This window comes from Ambystoma mexicanum, chromosome 9 (assembly GCF_040938575.1).
Source record: "Ambystoma mexicanum isolate Mex_15411 chromosome 9, UKY_AmexF1_1, whole genome shotgun sequence".
NCBI lineage: Eukaryota > Metazoa > Chordata > Amphibia > Caudata > Ambystomatidae > Ambystoma > Ambystoma mexicanum.
In genome coordinates this window covers 896459162-896474038 of record NC_090931.1, presented here as the reverse complement: position 1 = coordinate 896474038, position 14877 = coordinate 896459162, and the positions used below count along the sequence as shown (strand labels likewise).

The 14877-nt window shown below is 44.8% G+C and overlaps 1 protein-coding gene across 1 annotated transcript in view; it reads right to left on the bottom strand.

Moving 5' to 3' along the window:
* Positions 1-3796: 3796 nt before the first annotated feature.
* LOC138488751 (aryl hydrocarbon receptor-like) overlaps positions 3797-14877 on the bottom strand; it is a 377238-nt gene continuing 366157 nt past the window's right edge. Inside the window, exon 11 of the mRNA XM_069616025.1 lies at positions 3797-6726. Coding sequence (XP_069472126.1) covers positions 6649-6726 — 78 coding nt within the window. The 3' untranslated portion in view covers positions 3797-6648. The remainder of the gene's footprint in view (positions 6727-14877) is intronic.

Sequence of the window (14877 nt, the reverse complement as noted above, 5' to 3'; positions counted from 1 at the left end):
TTACGGTATCGTATCTTGGCTTCAAAGTTCAGTCACTCATCCACTGATTGTGTTTGCGTCGCTTTCGACATAGGTTGCATACACTGTTCTTTTCAGTTTTCATTATACAATGTTGCCGCTTGCAAACTTGGATTCAATACAGACTGGTCTGGTATCAGTCTCCCCAACTCACCGGCTGTGCTGACTTCACTGGCGCTGCTTTGTTGTAGGAGCCAAGGACAGTACTGTGGCGGCAAACAATTCTCCCCGCCTTTACTATCGATGGGAGAGAGCCCCGGGTACCTCCGACACACAATGCAGCGTTCTTCAGCCTCGATTCCTGGTCTTACGTTGCCTATTCTCAACAATTTTTTTTAAAGTAATGGTCTTTCGTTAACAAGCTCAAGGGCACTACCCTCCTTGCAATCCTCTTCTGTTTCACCGTCTTTCGCCTTGTATTAAACCGCCATCTTAGAACCGCTGTTTTCTCGTGTGCTTTCCTTGCTCAGAGTGTGCTTTCATGCTCCGCCTTTTGTCCATACGCAGAAGTGTGATGGAAGTCAGGTGTGTGCAATGGTCAGTGATTGCTGATGATTGTATTGGGACGGGTTAGGTATACGGCTCGGGCGTTAGTCCGTTTTCTCTCACAGTGAGCTGTCCGTGAGAAAGTGTTTGTGTTGGGAATGGGGATCGGGATTGAGTTCCTAAGTATCCTACCTGGTAGGATGGGGTAAAGGTGTTACAGGGAAGGGGACACCGCATCTCGCCATCCGGTGTACCACTGCCACTCCCAGAGGACTCCACACCCAAGTGATCCTCCCGCACTCGTACACCCCCAGGAAATGGATCAAAAAGCGATGGCCGTGTCCTGGCCACCTGGATGACAGATCCCCAGGGACTAGCGGGTGAGACACCTTCAGATTTCTCACACAAAGCAATCAATTTGAATAGTGCACAATTGATAAATCAAAGTATAACTTATTTTCTGAAATCCAAATAGTGAAAGACAATTCAGGTTGGTGGCAAAGAAGAAAGTTGCCTTATAAGGGAAAACTACCAGTGGGAGAAGCCTCCAACTAATATTACCTACAGCCGAGAGGCTACGAGAAACCCTTTTCAAGACAACCATTGGGAAACGTTCATAACCAGCATTACTATCAGCCAAGAAGGTGTGAGAAAATCTTAAAGCAACCAAGACATAAATACCCTTGTAGAAAAATATACCTTTGGGAAAGCATATATCTAAATTGGCAACAGCCAAGTGATTGTGAAACCATATTAAGACAAAAACGATGCAACTCTTCTCTTTTGGGATTTCAAATGGAGGAAGCTTGTAACCCAAACTATCAGTCAAAAGGTGTGATACGGTCTCCGGTCCTACACCGTCTCCATGCCAGGAGACCCAGGCACCAGCTATCTACGTTAACATTTGTACGTCCTCCCAACATGACACCCGATCCAGGCAGTAGCAGTCCAGCTTCTCTTAGCTGTGTTAACCTCCCGGGCCAAGCCACACCCCCAACACAAGAAGCAGTATATCCAGGCTGCTCAATGCTACGGCTTCGCATTGCTACTCTCTTCAGGGTATCGTTACACTCTATAAGTTCGTACTTTCTTTCCTTTTCAAACTAAGCCTTTAGATCCTGGTTACAAGTGTGATTACCTTTCTGCATCTTGTGTTCTATCCCTTCCTAGTTTGCTTGTGTTCCTGCTTGTGCATATGCGAGGGCATCCATAGTCCACAGTCTTTGCAACTCGCTTCAGTCAGCGGACCCCCCACGGATATCCTAGGTAGGCGAGGGTGAGGGGCGTTTAAGGGCACTTCTAAGAGTAATATTTGATTGATCGGTTTGACGCATACTTGTTTCCCAGGTGGCCGCACGGGCGTCTCAAGACTACAACTCCCAGCAGCCCACAGTCTGCCGGATCGGTATGGCATAAGTTTGTCTTACCACGGTACGTTCCGTGAGCTCCAGCAGACCTCTCTTCCCTTTTACGTTCGCATCTCCTATCTCGCTCTCTCTGTGTCTCATTCTGTTTATTTCTCCAGAGCCCATTCACAGTGCTCCATCATAATGGCTTCCTCCTCCTTAGCTGTTTATGCTACGGCAAACTCGCTACACAGCACCTTCTAGGGTAAGCTTGCTAGGGTTAGCCACATCACCTCAGGAGGGTGTGGGGGGGGGTTTACTAGGGGTCTGGATATCCGTTCCTTTAATCAATCGCACCTGTCTTCTACCACTACCAGGAGATTGCAGGCGCTATCCTATCGATCCGACACCATCATCATGACTATATCCACTCCATGTGAAGACCAGAGTCAGCGAACCCTAGCATCCCAAACCAGGGTTTTTCCCCCACAAGGGTTTCCCTGGGGGCCTCCCTCTGATCAAGCCTCTGTGCTGGATCCACGCAGGGGTCACCAGGTGGATCACTCATATCTGCAAATCGATCTGTGGAGACAGGTAGGTGGCTTTCAGTGTTACGACAGCTGAATAATTCTAGGAGGGAATTTCTTGACATTCAATCAGAGCCAAGCATAACAAAAGACTGTCTAGAAGTCATTGAGAGACCCTTTGAGAATAATTCCTGTACATTTTGTTCTTAGTTTAGGGAAAACTGGAACACAAGATGCCAAGAGTCCAGAGGTTATAAGAAAATGCAGCTATTGGTTAAACCTCCTTCCAAGAGAGATTGGTGTGGATGATCTTGGAATCAATATTGCCATCAGGTTTGAAGATAGTTGTAGGTGTTTTCTTCCTAGTAGGCGAGTATACCAGGAAAGAAGATGGTGGTTTGATATCTTTGTGGTAGAAACATGTGTGGAAAGCACCTTTGTTGAATTAGGAGAATTTGTGTACATTATCATTTGTTTGACAAGCAGTAGCGTCACTGAGACAAAGTTGCTTTTTGCTATCCTGACAAAGCGTTTTATTTCAAAAAGAAACATTGAGAAAGATTGAAGTGCTATCTCGACACAAAGTAGTTCCTTTGAAGAAAGTGTTACATGATAACAGCACAATTGCATTTGGTTTTGAACCTGTGTTTTGGGGGGAAAAGCAATCATCCTTTCAAGAGGGATATTGTGAAAGACATGGAGTTGATTTTGAATTATCAAACAGTTGTGGCGAAAAATACATTTGTTGTTTCTCCAAGAAAGGCCCAGTGATTGCAAAAGACTTTTCTATTACCTTCAACAGAACTTTGTTGAATCAGAATTGTAATCTATGTATTCCTGAATTGATCCAGGGGTAGGGAATACAGCCCTGGACGCAAGGAGTGCTTTCAAGAACATTTGAGTTTGAATTACAAAACTGTTTTGTTGAAATAATATGTAGCCATATTTTCCTTGTTTAATTTTATTGTGTGTATTAGTGTTTGGGCCAGAGATATTTTGAAAACTAGGTAATTTTTCTTTAGTTTTAGTTTGCTACGCAGGGATCTCTCGATAAGGTTAGGGAAGGTAAGCGTTTATCAAAACCCCTTTTTACTTTGAATAAATGGCAAACTTCGAGAAAACATTACCTCTGTGGCCGTCTTACATTTTGGACTCTGCCCAATACGCTCATCAAAGCCTAGGGAGGGCTTCCAAGTGGTCACAGTCACACTCTTATCTGAAACGGAGTCATACTCATCCCGCTCTTTTTCCACAGGCACCTCTTTTGCATGTTGCTTTACCCATATATTTTCTGTCCACAAATTTCAAGCTGATACGTTCTTTCCTCGGATGTACCAGATAGAATATCATCCATCTGCCCCATATCACCTCTGTGCTGTCTAACTTTGTGATCTAATCTCATACACAAAAGTCAAAAGCTACAAAGCAAAAACATACTTTAATATATAACAACAACAGGCCATACAAAGCAGGCCATACATACATAACATTTCTTTTTGAATAGCACAAAACTACACAGCATACAATTTTGAACTGCCAATCGCAAATTAATGTATATATATTTTTATATATATATTTATATATCTGTGTATATATATAAATATATATGTATGGATATATATGTATATATACAGTATATAACAGGTACATGATTGTAACACGTTCAGTGACCATTACAGAGATACATAGCGAGTATGAAAGAATATGGAATTCCTCATTTGTGAAATTGTGTAAATAGTGCCTACCTATTGCCATAAGTGCCTTGGGATCCACCCATGAGAAGCCTCTATGAACCCCACATTCTGTTTCATAGGTAGCCATTGCTTGATTCTTGCTGCAGATATGAGCAGGAATGATAACACCATTTGAACAATGAGTTGTGGCCATTTAAGAGTCAGGCCTCTAGTGCAGGCGGCTAGCCACTGCTAAACATATGGTGCAGACAGAGTCCTGCTCTCACACATACTTACTGGTTGATTACACCAATATAGGCTCCAACAAACGCAGAGAGTTACTTTTTTTTATATGACCGTTGGTCAGACATTAATCCACTTCCTATGAAAGTCTACTTTTCTCACCACGTTGTGCTCGGCAGTAACTTAGACAATCGCGAGGAATTGTGGTTATGAAGAGGGTGAGGGCAGAGGGAGACAAAGCAATGGGGCGAGGATCAGGACAGAGATAACAATTCAATGAAGGCAGTAACCAGGGATCAAAATGAAGATTGTATAAGCAGGACCTAAATGCAACGCCTGGGTATCCAGCATTAACCAGTGACCTGGAGCAACCACTGGGGAACGAGGAGCTAGTACATAGCGTTCCACAAATCTAACTTCCACATAAGAAGAAAACATAATTTAGTCCGTTATTTAGGACGCCTTGTGGCTACAATATTGTATAGAAATGTCCCAAAGGTTATTTATATATTGTCCCAAACGCAGAATATTCACACAGGTGCGTTTGTTCTGCATCAGTTGGCCTGGGAACCAAAAGTCGCTGCTGGTAGTTGTTGGCTGCAAGCTAACCAGGCTCTTCTAGGCTACCAGTAGGACCTAAATAGCTCACTGTTCTCCTCAATTTTGAACCCTGCCAGTAGTGTGACCGTGGTAAACAATGCAATTAAGGGAGGATCACAACAGAGTGAAAGAATGCATAGGAGAAACTATGGCGACAGAAGGAGATGATGCAAAGCAGAATGGGTGAGGATAAAGGGAGACAATGCAATGACGAGTAATGGAGGGAGACTGTGCAACATACGGAGGAAGTAAGCCGGCACTAGACTACATAGTGCAATAAGAATGAAGGATTTGATAAAGGTAGTGGATGAACAATGGTGACAGATTACGCCTGCAGTGCAAGGATGATGGAAAGGTACACGATTTCATTGAGAGTACACATAGAGGAAGGAGCGTGGAGAGGGATGATGTCAGTGTACTGAGGGTGGAGAGGTGTGAAGACAGTGCAGTGAGGCTGAAGAGGCATAAACACAGTTAAGTGAGGGTCAGAGGGGATGAAGACAGTGCCATGAGGGTGGTGTGGGATGAACAGTGCATTAATGGTGAAGAGAAATGGACATGGTACAGTATAATGAGGGTACAGGAAATCGAGACAGTGCAGTGAGTTGGGATACAGCCGGTTTCAGGGTTGGTGGAGAGGTGAACAAAATATAGTGAAGATGGATAAATGAGCGTGGTGCAGAGGAGACTGAGTAAAGAAGAAAGTGCCATGAGGGTGGTGAGGGTTGAAGATAGTGCAGTGAGGGTGGGCTGTGGTAAAGATACTACAATGAAGGCGAAGAACACTGGATAGAGATTAATACACCACAAGAAAAGTGGCTGCAGTTTTAAAATGAATAGGAAGTCTCAATAATGTTTTGAGTTTCACCGGCCATTCAAGGCTCCTAAAAAGTAATACATCTTGCCCTTGCTGATGCGGTCAACCACAAGTCAGACAAGAAAATCTTGATGGAAAGCTGAACCTGGTGAATATTTGGCAAATTACAGCTTCACTGCAAACACCCTGGCCTTGTTGCCTAAATGAAGGGTAATCTGTAGTTGCGGCATCTGCACCCAAAGAAGGTAATAGTCCTGCTCTTTTAAACCTTCAACCAACAGGACTGGAGGCTGATAGGGCCAGGATGGGGTTTGAAGTCATTACCAGACGCGGAGATCAGAGATGCCTGTGCTACTGTTAAGTGTGTTGTGCTTCTTGGCAACTAATCTCTGCTTCACTCAATATTTATGTGCATCATATACAAATGTCAGGGCAGAGGATATAGTAAGCAGCAATGTGTAGGGTATGTGCCTCTGCAACCAAATCACACTTTTGGGAGAGGGGCTATGAGTGAGCAATTCCAAGAAAGGGTGTCACACCCAGGGGCCTCTACAGCGAAACAGATGGTGAGGGCAGGAATAAGTGCTTCATTTCAGGGCAGACAAACCTAAGAACTGGAATGGCAGGGTTAAGTGCTGCTCTACAAGAGGGACACACTGGAGGTCTTCCTTCCACAGAGCAAGGACCTCCACAGTGAACATGAACGGGAAGCATATCACACAGCGTCTTATCATTTTGCCTTCATCCGATGGTGGAGCCGTTGCACCACGTTCACGGTGGGATGTGTGCACGCAAACGCAACACGCCCACTATAGCCTTGAAAGGACAAGATTAGCAAGGGGTGACAGATATTGCAGTGCAAGGGATGTTTTAAGGCCAGGCTATCCAATGGTGCAGCTTAGTACGCCACAGGTAGTGTCAATCCACTCATCCAGGTCTCAGGAGAGTATGTGGCTCTGTGCAGGACCAGCTGGCGTGAACCCCATCAGTGTGCTCTCTTCCATCTGGTGGCACTGCTGCAAAGTAAGCGCAGAGAAGAAGTTATATAAAAGCAGGTAAAGCACAACCACTAGATGTGCCTAACTGGGAAAAGATGGAGCATACATGGTAACATTTCAGAACAGATTAATGTACACTTTGTTTCTGGAGCATGGCTATAAGCTACACCAGATCTCTTAGCCCTTATTCACAAAGGTTTGCTGTAGAACAATCATGAAAATATATGGTGCTCCCATGTGCATCATCAAAATACACATATGAAACCATAGTGAGATTTGTATACAAATGACAAATCTCTTAAATACTCAAAGCCTGGATTATGTATAGTAACCCGTTATACTGGGCCCCCCTCCTGGTCACATTCCTCACGAGTTGAGAACCCTCACCCCCAACACTACTTTATCATGATGCCATCAACCCCTAGCCTCTTACCTGTCTAAGGAGCTGAGATAATGAAACATCCTGTGTTAGCCAATAACAGATGAGATGTGATACCCTTGTGGGAGGAATTGGAGTACTGTGATGAGGGCAAAGGCCCAGTTTAGTTGGGATAACCATACATAGTGTCTTTGCATTACCTCCGGACCTTCTTCTTCATCACACCGTCACTAGCTGAGGTTATACCAAATAAAATGTGGCACGTCTTAAAAGACCAACACAGAAAAATGTACGCATAAATGATTAGGTTTTAAGGACAGACTTAATTAACTCTGTGATCCAGAACTGACTGAAGCACTTTCGAACCAACATTATTTCCTATAGAGAGGCCAATCTGTACTTGATAATGCACAACGAAAGTGGGAGGGAACCCAAAGTAGTGGTCCCGAGAGATCAACCAAAGGAACCCACATAGATTCTGCCCAAGAAGTCAAGATACCCCTAGTTGACCACCTCCCGCCCACAATAGGAGGGCACTGAACCCCACTTATGACATGATGATTAGCAATCTGACCAAACTACACAGAGAAGCCACCAAGGTTAAAGACCATTGAGACTTCCTCCAAAAGTCATCTGCTGTGCCAAAAAAGACCAGCCCATGGTGGGCTTGTTCGGAGGACTTTTAGCCCATCAGCCTCATTACGAGTGGTAAATCCACTGCATTACCGCAAAACTCGCTTATTGTTACCGCCACATGTTCACATGAATATACCACGGGGTTACAGGTGGTGGTAATTCCCCATTTTTGGAGTCCATAGAGCTCCATGGAAATCTTTGGCAGATTTAGCACTGGTGTAATTACAGTGCAGTAAATCCACTGATTTTTGGTGTTAAAGTGGCAGATTAACCTCCAGCTTTTTGCTGGAGGTAAATCCTCCACTTCACCTCAAACATTATTATTTGGCGGTGCAGGAAAAACTGCAGTAATTTGGTTACCGCCAAAAAGTGGCGGTAACGGAATCATCACCACTTTATCGCCACACCGCTAAACTTGTAATAGGGCTGTATGTTTTCTAAGCACATAGCTATTGTTTTTTGTACCATCTGGATTCCTGGGTCTGTAACTGGTCTTTGTTTATTATGCTTAAATGTTAGTATTTTTAAGATTTATCCCGTCCAACGTCATTTTTGTTTTTGGGGGTGGCTTGCTTTTGTCTCTGAATCTCTATATAGTTTTCTTGCTTCATTTCTGCTGCTTTCACGGACCATCAGTTTGTTATTTGCTGGTGTTCTTTTCTTATTTTTTCTCTCTTGTATTCTCTTATTGATTTTCAGCATTACATGTATTGTACCCATTAATTATGTTTTGTAAAGGGCCTTGGCATACGGCGTTATAGAAGCCAAATAAACAAACTAAACAAGTGATCACACTTCCTATGTAAAGTTGTTCTTTCCCATAGAGACAAAACAATCTTTTTGAGAAGGAGCCAGTCGCCCAGATAGGGAAAGGCATGGATCTTCGCCCTTCTGATGGGAGCCGCAAGTACTGCCATCAACTTGGTCAAGTGCCTGGGGATAGAGGTCAACCCCAAAAGAAATACCTTGAAATAGTAATGGGTGCTGCCCATCAGTAACTTCAGGAAATTCCTGTGGGTGAGGTGGATCAGCACATGGTAGTATGAGTCCGGCAGGTCCGACGAGACAAACCAGTCCTGGCTCTGCACATCCTTATGAATCTCTCTCAAGATCACCATTCTGAACTTCTCCATCCTCAGGAACTTGTTCACAGCACTGAGGTCCAGGATGAAGATGCAAGTCTCCTCCCTTCTTAGGCACTAAAAAGTATAGGGAGTAGTACCCAGACCCAAACTTCCTTCACCACACCCTTGGGCAAAAGCGTGGCGAGCTCCTTCAGGAACAAGGGCTCCGGATCCCAAAAAGAGAATGAGGGGGTGTCTGTTTGGTAGCTCTTGGAGGAAAGGAAAAGAAGGCAGTAGTCAATTTGAACTAGCAGTGATGAATTCAATGGAGTCGGAAGATTACTGAAACCTTTCAGAATGCATCATGGGGGTAATGTGTTCATTGGAAAGCAAAAAAATCTTGGTGCATTGATAAAATGTATTTATTTATTTATTTATATGCAGAAAGCACAAGATCAAATGCTTTGCATCAAACCTTGTCCCGATTGCAATTTTTTTTTCTAAAACAAGAATACAATAAATAAACACGTATGCAATATTTTGTTTAAAAAGAGCATTCATTACTTGGTGGGGTGCTGCTGAGCAGCCACAAGATGACTTCTTTTTTCTAATCTCCCGAGCTGGCCGCCCAAATCCTGCTACAATAGCCCACCCGCAGTCACTTGATCACTGCAATGACCATAGATACTGTGTAACCAATTTCTCAGACAATTCAGGGTTCACCCCAGATCCCCCACAGCCGGGCTCAGATCCCCTTTAACACAATGTTCAATCAGTCTCCCTCTGCCTGGCTCGGACTAATTTAATTTACTCTAACACAAACTTGCTTTAACTCAAAGCTTTTAATTGATCTTGATCATTCGGGCTTGGACCAACTTCATCTACTTTGTTATCAACTTTGTTGGCAGTATCAGCATCGAAGACTTACGATTGTGTACAGGATTTTCCTTGACCAGTTGCAGGACCACTTTGATGCAGTTCTCTGTCACTGTTTCACCTTTGTCATCTCTCAGCTGGATACTTTACAGAGACCTTCGAACGAGCATGTACGCAGTGCCGGACCACTCTGTCAAAGATACTGTATCTTGGTTTCAAAGTTCAATCACTCATCTGTTGTACAATTTTACTCGAGTTGTTTATCACATGCATTTCATACACTGTTCGCTTCAACGCTCATCATACAATGTTGTTGCTTGCAACCTTGGCTTCAACACAGACTGGTCTGGTATTGGTCTTCCCAACTCACTGGCTGTGTTGATTTCACAGGTCACTGCTTTGTTGTAGGAGCCAAGGATAGTACCACGTCAGCAGGCAATTCTCCCCACCTTGATTATCGACACGGGAGGGCCCAGGTACTTCTGACAAACAATGTAGGATTCTTTATCCTGGTTTGCTGGTCTTACGCTTTCTATTCTCGAGGTTACGTGAAGTAACGGTTCCTCGCCGAAAAGGTCAAAGGCATTTCCCTCCTTGCAATCCCCTTCTGTTTTGCCGCCGTTCTCCTCATGTTAAACTGCCATCTTGGAACTGCTGTTTCTTCATGTGATTGGCCTCGCTTATACAATGCCTTCTATCCTTGTGGCGAAGTGTAATGGAAGTCAGGTGTGCATGATTGTCAGTAATTGCCTGACCCTGCCTGTCCATTGTATTGGAACAGGTTAGGTATATGGCTCGGGTGTTAGTCCGTTTTCTCTCATAGCGAGCTGTCCGTGAGAAAGTGTTCGTGTTGTGAACGGGGGCGGAGAGGGGTTGAGTTTCTAAGTACCCTACCTGGGAGGATGGGGTAAAGGTGTTAAAGGGAAGGGAATACGTTGTCTCGCCATCCAGTGTCCCACTCCCACAAGACCCCGCACCCAGGTGATCCTCCTGCACTGATCCACCCCCAGGAACTGGATCCAAAAGCGATGGCCATATCCTGGCCATCTGGAGGACAGATCCCCGGGGACCAGCGGGTGAGACACCTTCAGGATTCTCACACAAGGTATCGGAACCTGGATGGTACCCCTGGTGCACTGTGGGGAATTAAAGACCAGTTAGAACTGCGACCCGGCTTCAGTGTCGGGGTGGTGACCTCCTGGTCATGCAGTTATGATCAAGGGAGGGAGCGGTCAGCCGACGCAAAACACACCGGAAGCATTCGCGCGCAAGTCCAGCCGGCCCCACACAGAGATGCTTCCCGAGGCCTAGACATTGCTGAGTTCCATGGACTCAAACCTTAAGCAGTTTACGGAGAGCATGCAGGTGGGCTTCGCCACCATGACAGACAAACTGGATGGTATTACGACAAAAATCAGCACCCTCAACAGTAAGATGGAGCGAGTTTGTGCAAGTGTAGCGGAGGATGGCATTCATGCTCTTAAGTCCCAGGTGGCAGTTATGGCCAAAGACCTGAAGAGGGCCCTGCCTAAATACAACGACTTGGAATCTAGATCAAGGAGGAGCAATGTCCATATTGTGGGGCTCCCAGAGGGTTTTGGGCGAGGCCCCATGGAAGTGGCGGTCAAGACCTTACTCAAAGAACTGCTTGGTGAGCAAGACTTCTAGCTGCATGCTCAATCACGAATGTGGGTGAGAACATCAACCATGAGACCATGCCTGGGGGCTCCTCCCAGGGCGGTAACTTCAAAACTCCTTAATCACTGAGACTGCAACACTGTTCTGTATGTGGCGAGAGAGAGGTCCACTGCACTACGAGAATGCTACAGTGCACATTTATCCAGATTTCTCCACAGCGTTGCAGCTAGGGCGTAAATCTTTTCTGTGGGTCAAACGTATGCTTCGAGAGAGGGCCATTCCCTACGCCATGCTTTTCCCAGCGAGACTGCGTATACAGCACCAGGGAAAGACAATTCCGGTGGCAGTGGCCTTCATTGAGGCCAATATACCAACCCAACCGCATCTGGCTGCAGGCATTGCTACCTGGATGGTTTATTCTGTTTGTTATTTGTTTGGTGCTGCTAGAGACATGTCATCTACCTTGAGCTAGTCCCAACGCTTGGAGGCATTATGCCAAGAACTCAAAGATGGCGGGCGTTCTGACTCCTATGTGTTATGATGGATGTGCTAGTATCAGGAGACGTGGATGTTTAAGTGGTAGTCCCCTATGCAAGGTTGCTCGGAAATGGTTGCTCTTGTTGGGAATGAGGCCGGTCTGGGGTAACTGTTGGGTTTAGGAAGGGGTGTGTGAATGAAACTGTTATGGCCTTGGTGGGGAGGGGGACAGAGGCTATACATTGGCCCTGGTTGGGGGGGCAATGAGGGATGGTGGGGGGACTGTTGGGGTGAAATTGTTTAAAGGTGTTTTGGCAAGCACGTAGCACAGGTCATTGCTGGTAACGTGTTTTATCCGCTGGAGGTGCAACAAACACAGTGATGTGACGCCATGCAATTCACTCTAAGACTTTATGGGGACCATTAATATCATAAGCTGGAAAGTGAGGGGACTAAGGAATTACACCAAAGCTAGGAAACTAGCATCATATGTCAACCGACATAAGAACAAATGTTGTTCTTGCAGGAAACCCATGCCAGAGGCAGTGGGAATGACACATTTGCAAAGGGCTGGGTGACCAATAGATTTTACACCAATTACTCGACACAGGCCAGGGGGGTATTGACCCTAATTCACTAAGTTTGAGTGCTCACACACACATAGACCCGGATGGCCGCTATGTAGTAGTGCACTGCAAACTGATAGGAATTCACCAGCAACATTTCCTTACCCATCGGCCAAATCTAGATGACCCAGGGATCTATGCAGGATTAGCGGCTGTCCTTGTGACCTACACATGCATGCCAATCATAAGGGGAGGGGACATGAATACCATCCTGAACTTAGACCTAGACTGCACTGGGAGAGCGCCTAGATAGTTATCGAATGCGGCCCGCTGTATTTCACAGCGCATGTAGGACCTCAATCTGTGTGACATATGGCGAACCCTAAACCAGACTACTCAGGGATTTTCTTATTATTCATCGGTGCACAATATGTCCTCTAGGATAGCTTTATTATTAGTATTGCCGTGCCTAGTAAGGCAAACCGTACTGGCCAATATACTTCCTTGTACGTACTCTGATCACTCACCCAGAATATCCTCACTGAAATGGGGAGAATCCTGCTGGGATTGTGTAAAGTGGTGGTTCAAATCATTGGCCCTGCAGGATCTAGTGTTTAGAACCAGTATGGAGGACGATATCCAAGTCTTCTTTCAAACTAATAAGAAAGCAAGGTACACTTTTTTGCAGACATTCAAGGTATTTAGAAGGTGGATGCTCATGGCTAGAGAATTTGGCATGCTTAACACTATCCCCGGGGACAGAGCCCTTTGTGAGAGTACGCTTAATACCCTGGAAAGACAATATACGCTGACACCCATCTAGGCCACTCTGTCTGATATTAACAGCCAGTTAGAGGAATTTAACCAAAATGCAGACTGCAAGGTTAACTACTTGTTCAACCAAAATTCCGCTGGAAGATATGGGGAAGGGGAGTGACCAGGCAGGACGTTGGCCAATCTGGTCTGGGTTGAAAGAGGGGCGAACTATATAGTGGGAGTGTGTGACGACTTCGGACAGATACAATACTCTGATCAGGGCATTAACAATGTTTTTCGCCAATTTTACAAATCACTATACATAGCGCAGGATTGGATAGATGAGGAGGGCTTACAGGCTCTAATAGAGTACATCCCAATGTCGTTGTTGCTCTCAGACAGTGCCAAAGAGCAGATAAACATTCCCTTCACAGCAGATGAAATCCTACGAGTTATTACAGACTTACTGAGAAATAAATCCCCAGGTCCAGATATGTTGACGGCTGAATTCTATATTGAATATGGGGCTCTGCTCGCTTTTGCTTTCCTTACTTCCATTTTGTAATTCTCTGGGTCAATATATAGTTTTTTAAAATCTCTTAGGCATTTTCTGTGTTCTCTTTTCTTTGGCCAGGATAACTCATCAAAGCTATGTAGATGTTTTTGTTTTTTCTCTAATGATGGTTTGCTGGGGGGTAAGGTGGACCAAATACATTTCGCAAATGTAATCCATGTCACATTCAGCCCAGACTGATATTATACCTTTTTGCAGACAGATGTGAAAATCCCAATGCTCTCAGGCTCTTAATTATATGCTTTAGCCATGGTGCTCTCCAAAGTATCTAGCAATGATATCAAGTATTCTAAGAGATTGGGAAGTTTCCGAGTTGGAGCATATTGCAGTCCATAAGGCTATGGGGATAACAATACCTGTAGACAGAGGTTGGTGGTCCTGGTTTCCACAAAAAGTAATTCTTTATCAGTTGAACGTGGAACCATGAGAAGATTTTTCAAAAACACAATTTCTGTGAGCTCCAATTCTTTTTATGGTTCAGAACTCCAAATACTTCTAGCAAATGTTATAAACCCCTGTGTCTTGGCCATAAAACGTTCAGGTTCATGCCTGTGCTAACGCCTTTTCGGCACTTCCATAGCTGCAATAAGCCCTGGTGGCTTGGGCCGCCCTGGTCACTGGGTTTGAGCTACAAACCTTCCATGAGAGAACGTGAGAGAACCTTAAGCCAAAGTAGTAAAAAACAGTCATTTTTATCCCTCCACATACATTACTCTTTAACTTGGTTTAGAATATCCAACCTGCTTTCCTACTTTAGATATATTTGTAGAGAGTTCCCTAGCTTTGACAAATGAGGCATCTCTTGAAACAAGCTTCTGTAATGCTGTCTGTGTACGAGCAACATGAATCATGTCATCAGCAAGAGGGGAATCTGCTTGACACCCATTATCAGGGTATCTACTCTAATCGCTTGCAGCACATTCCCCAAATCATGAATGTACAATGAAAACAGAGGAGCCAGGCCACAGCGCTGTATCATTCCACGGCAGATTCTAAACACATTTGAGCATTTGCCCTCTCGGCCAAACCTAGCCATGCCTGAAAGGTCACTAATATCTAAAAGGGAGTTATAAAGACACCACAACTGGAGTCTCATTAAAAAGCTATCCATCCGATATCCAAAATTGCCTGATCATACTGCCCAATTTATGGACAGGTTCATGAAGTGTCAACGATCCCACATCCCTTCGCAAATGTCCATGA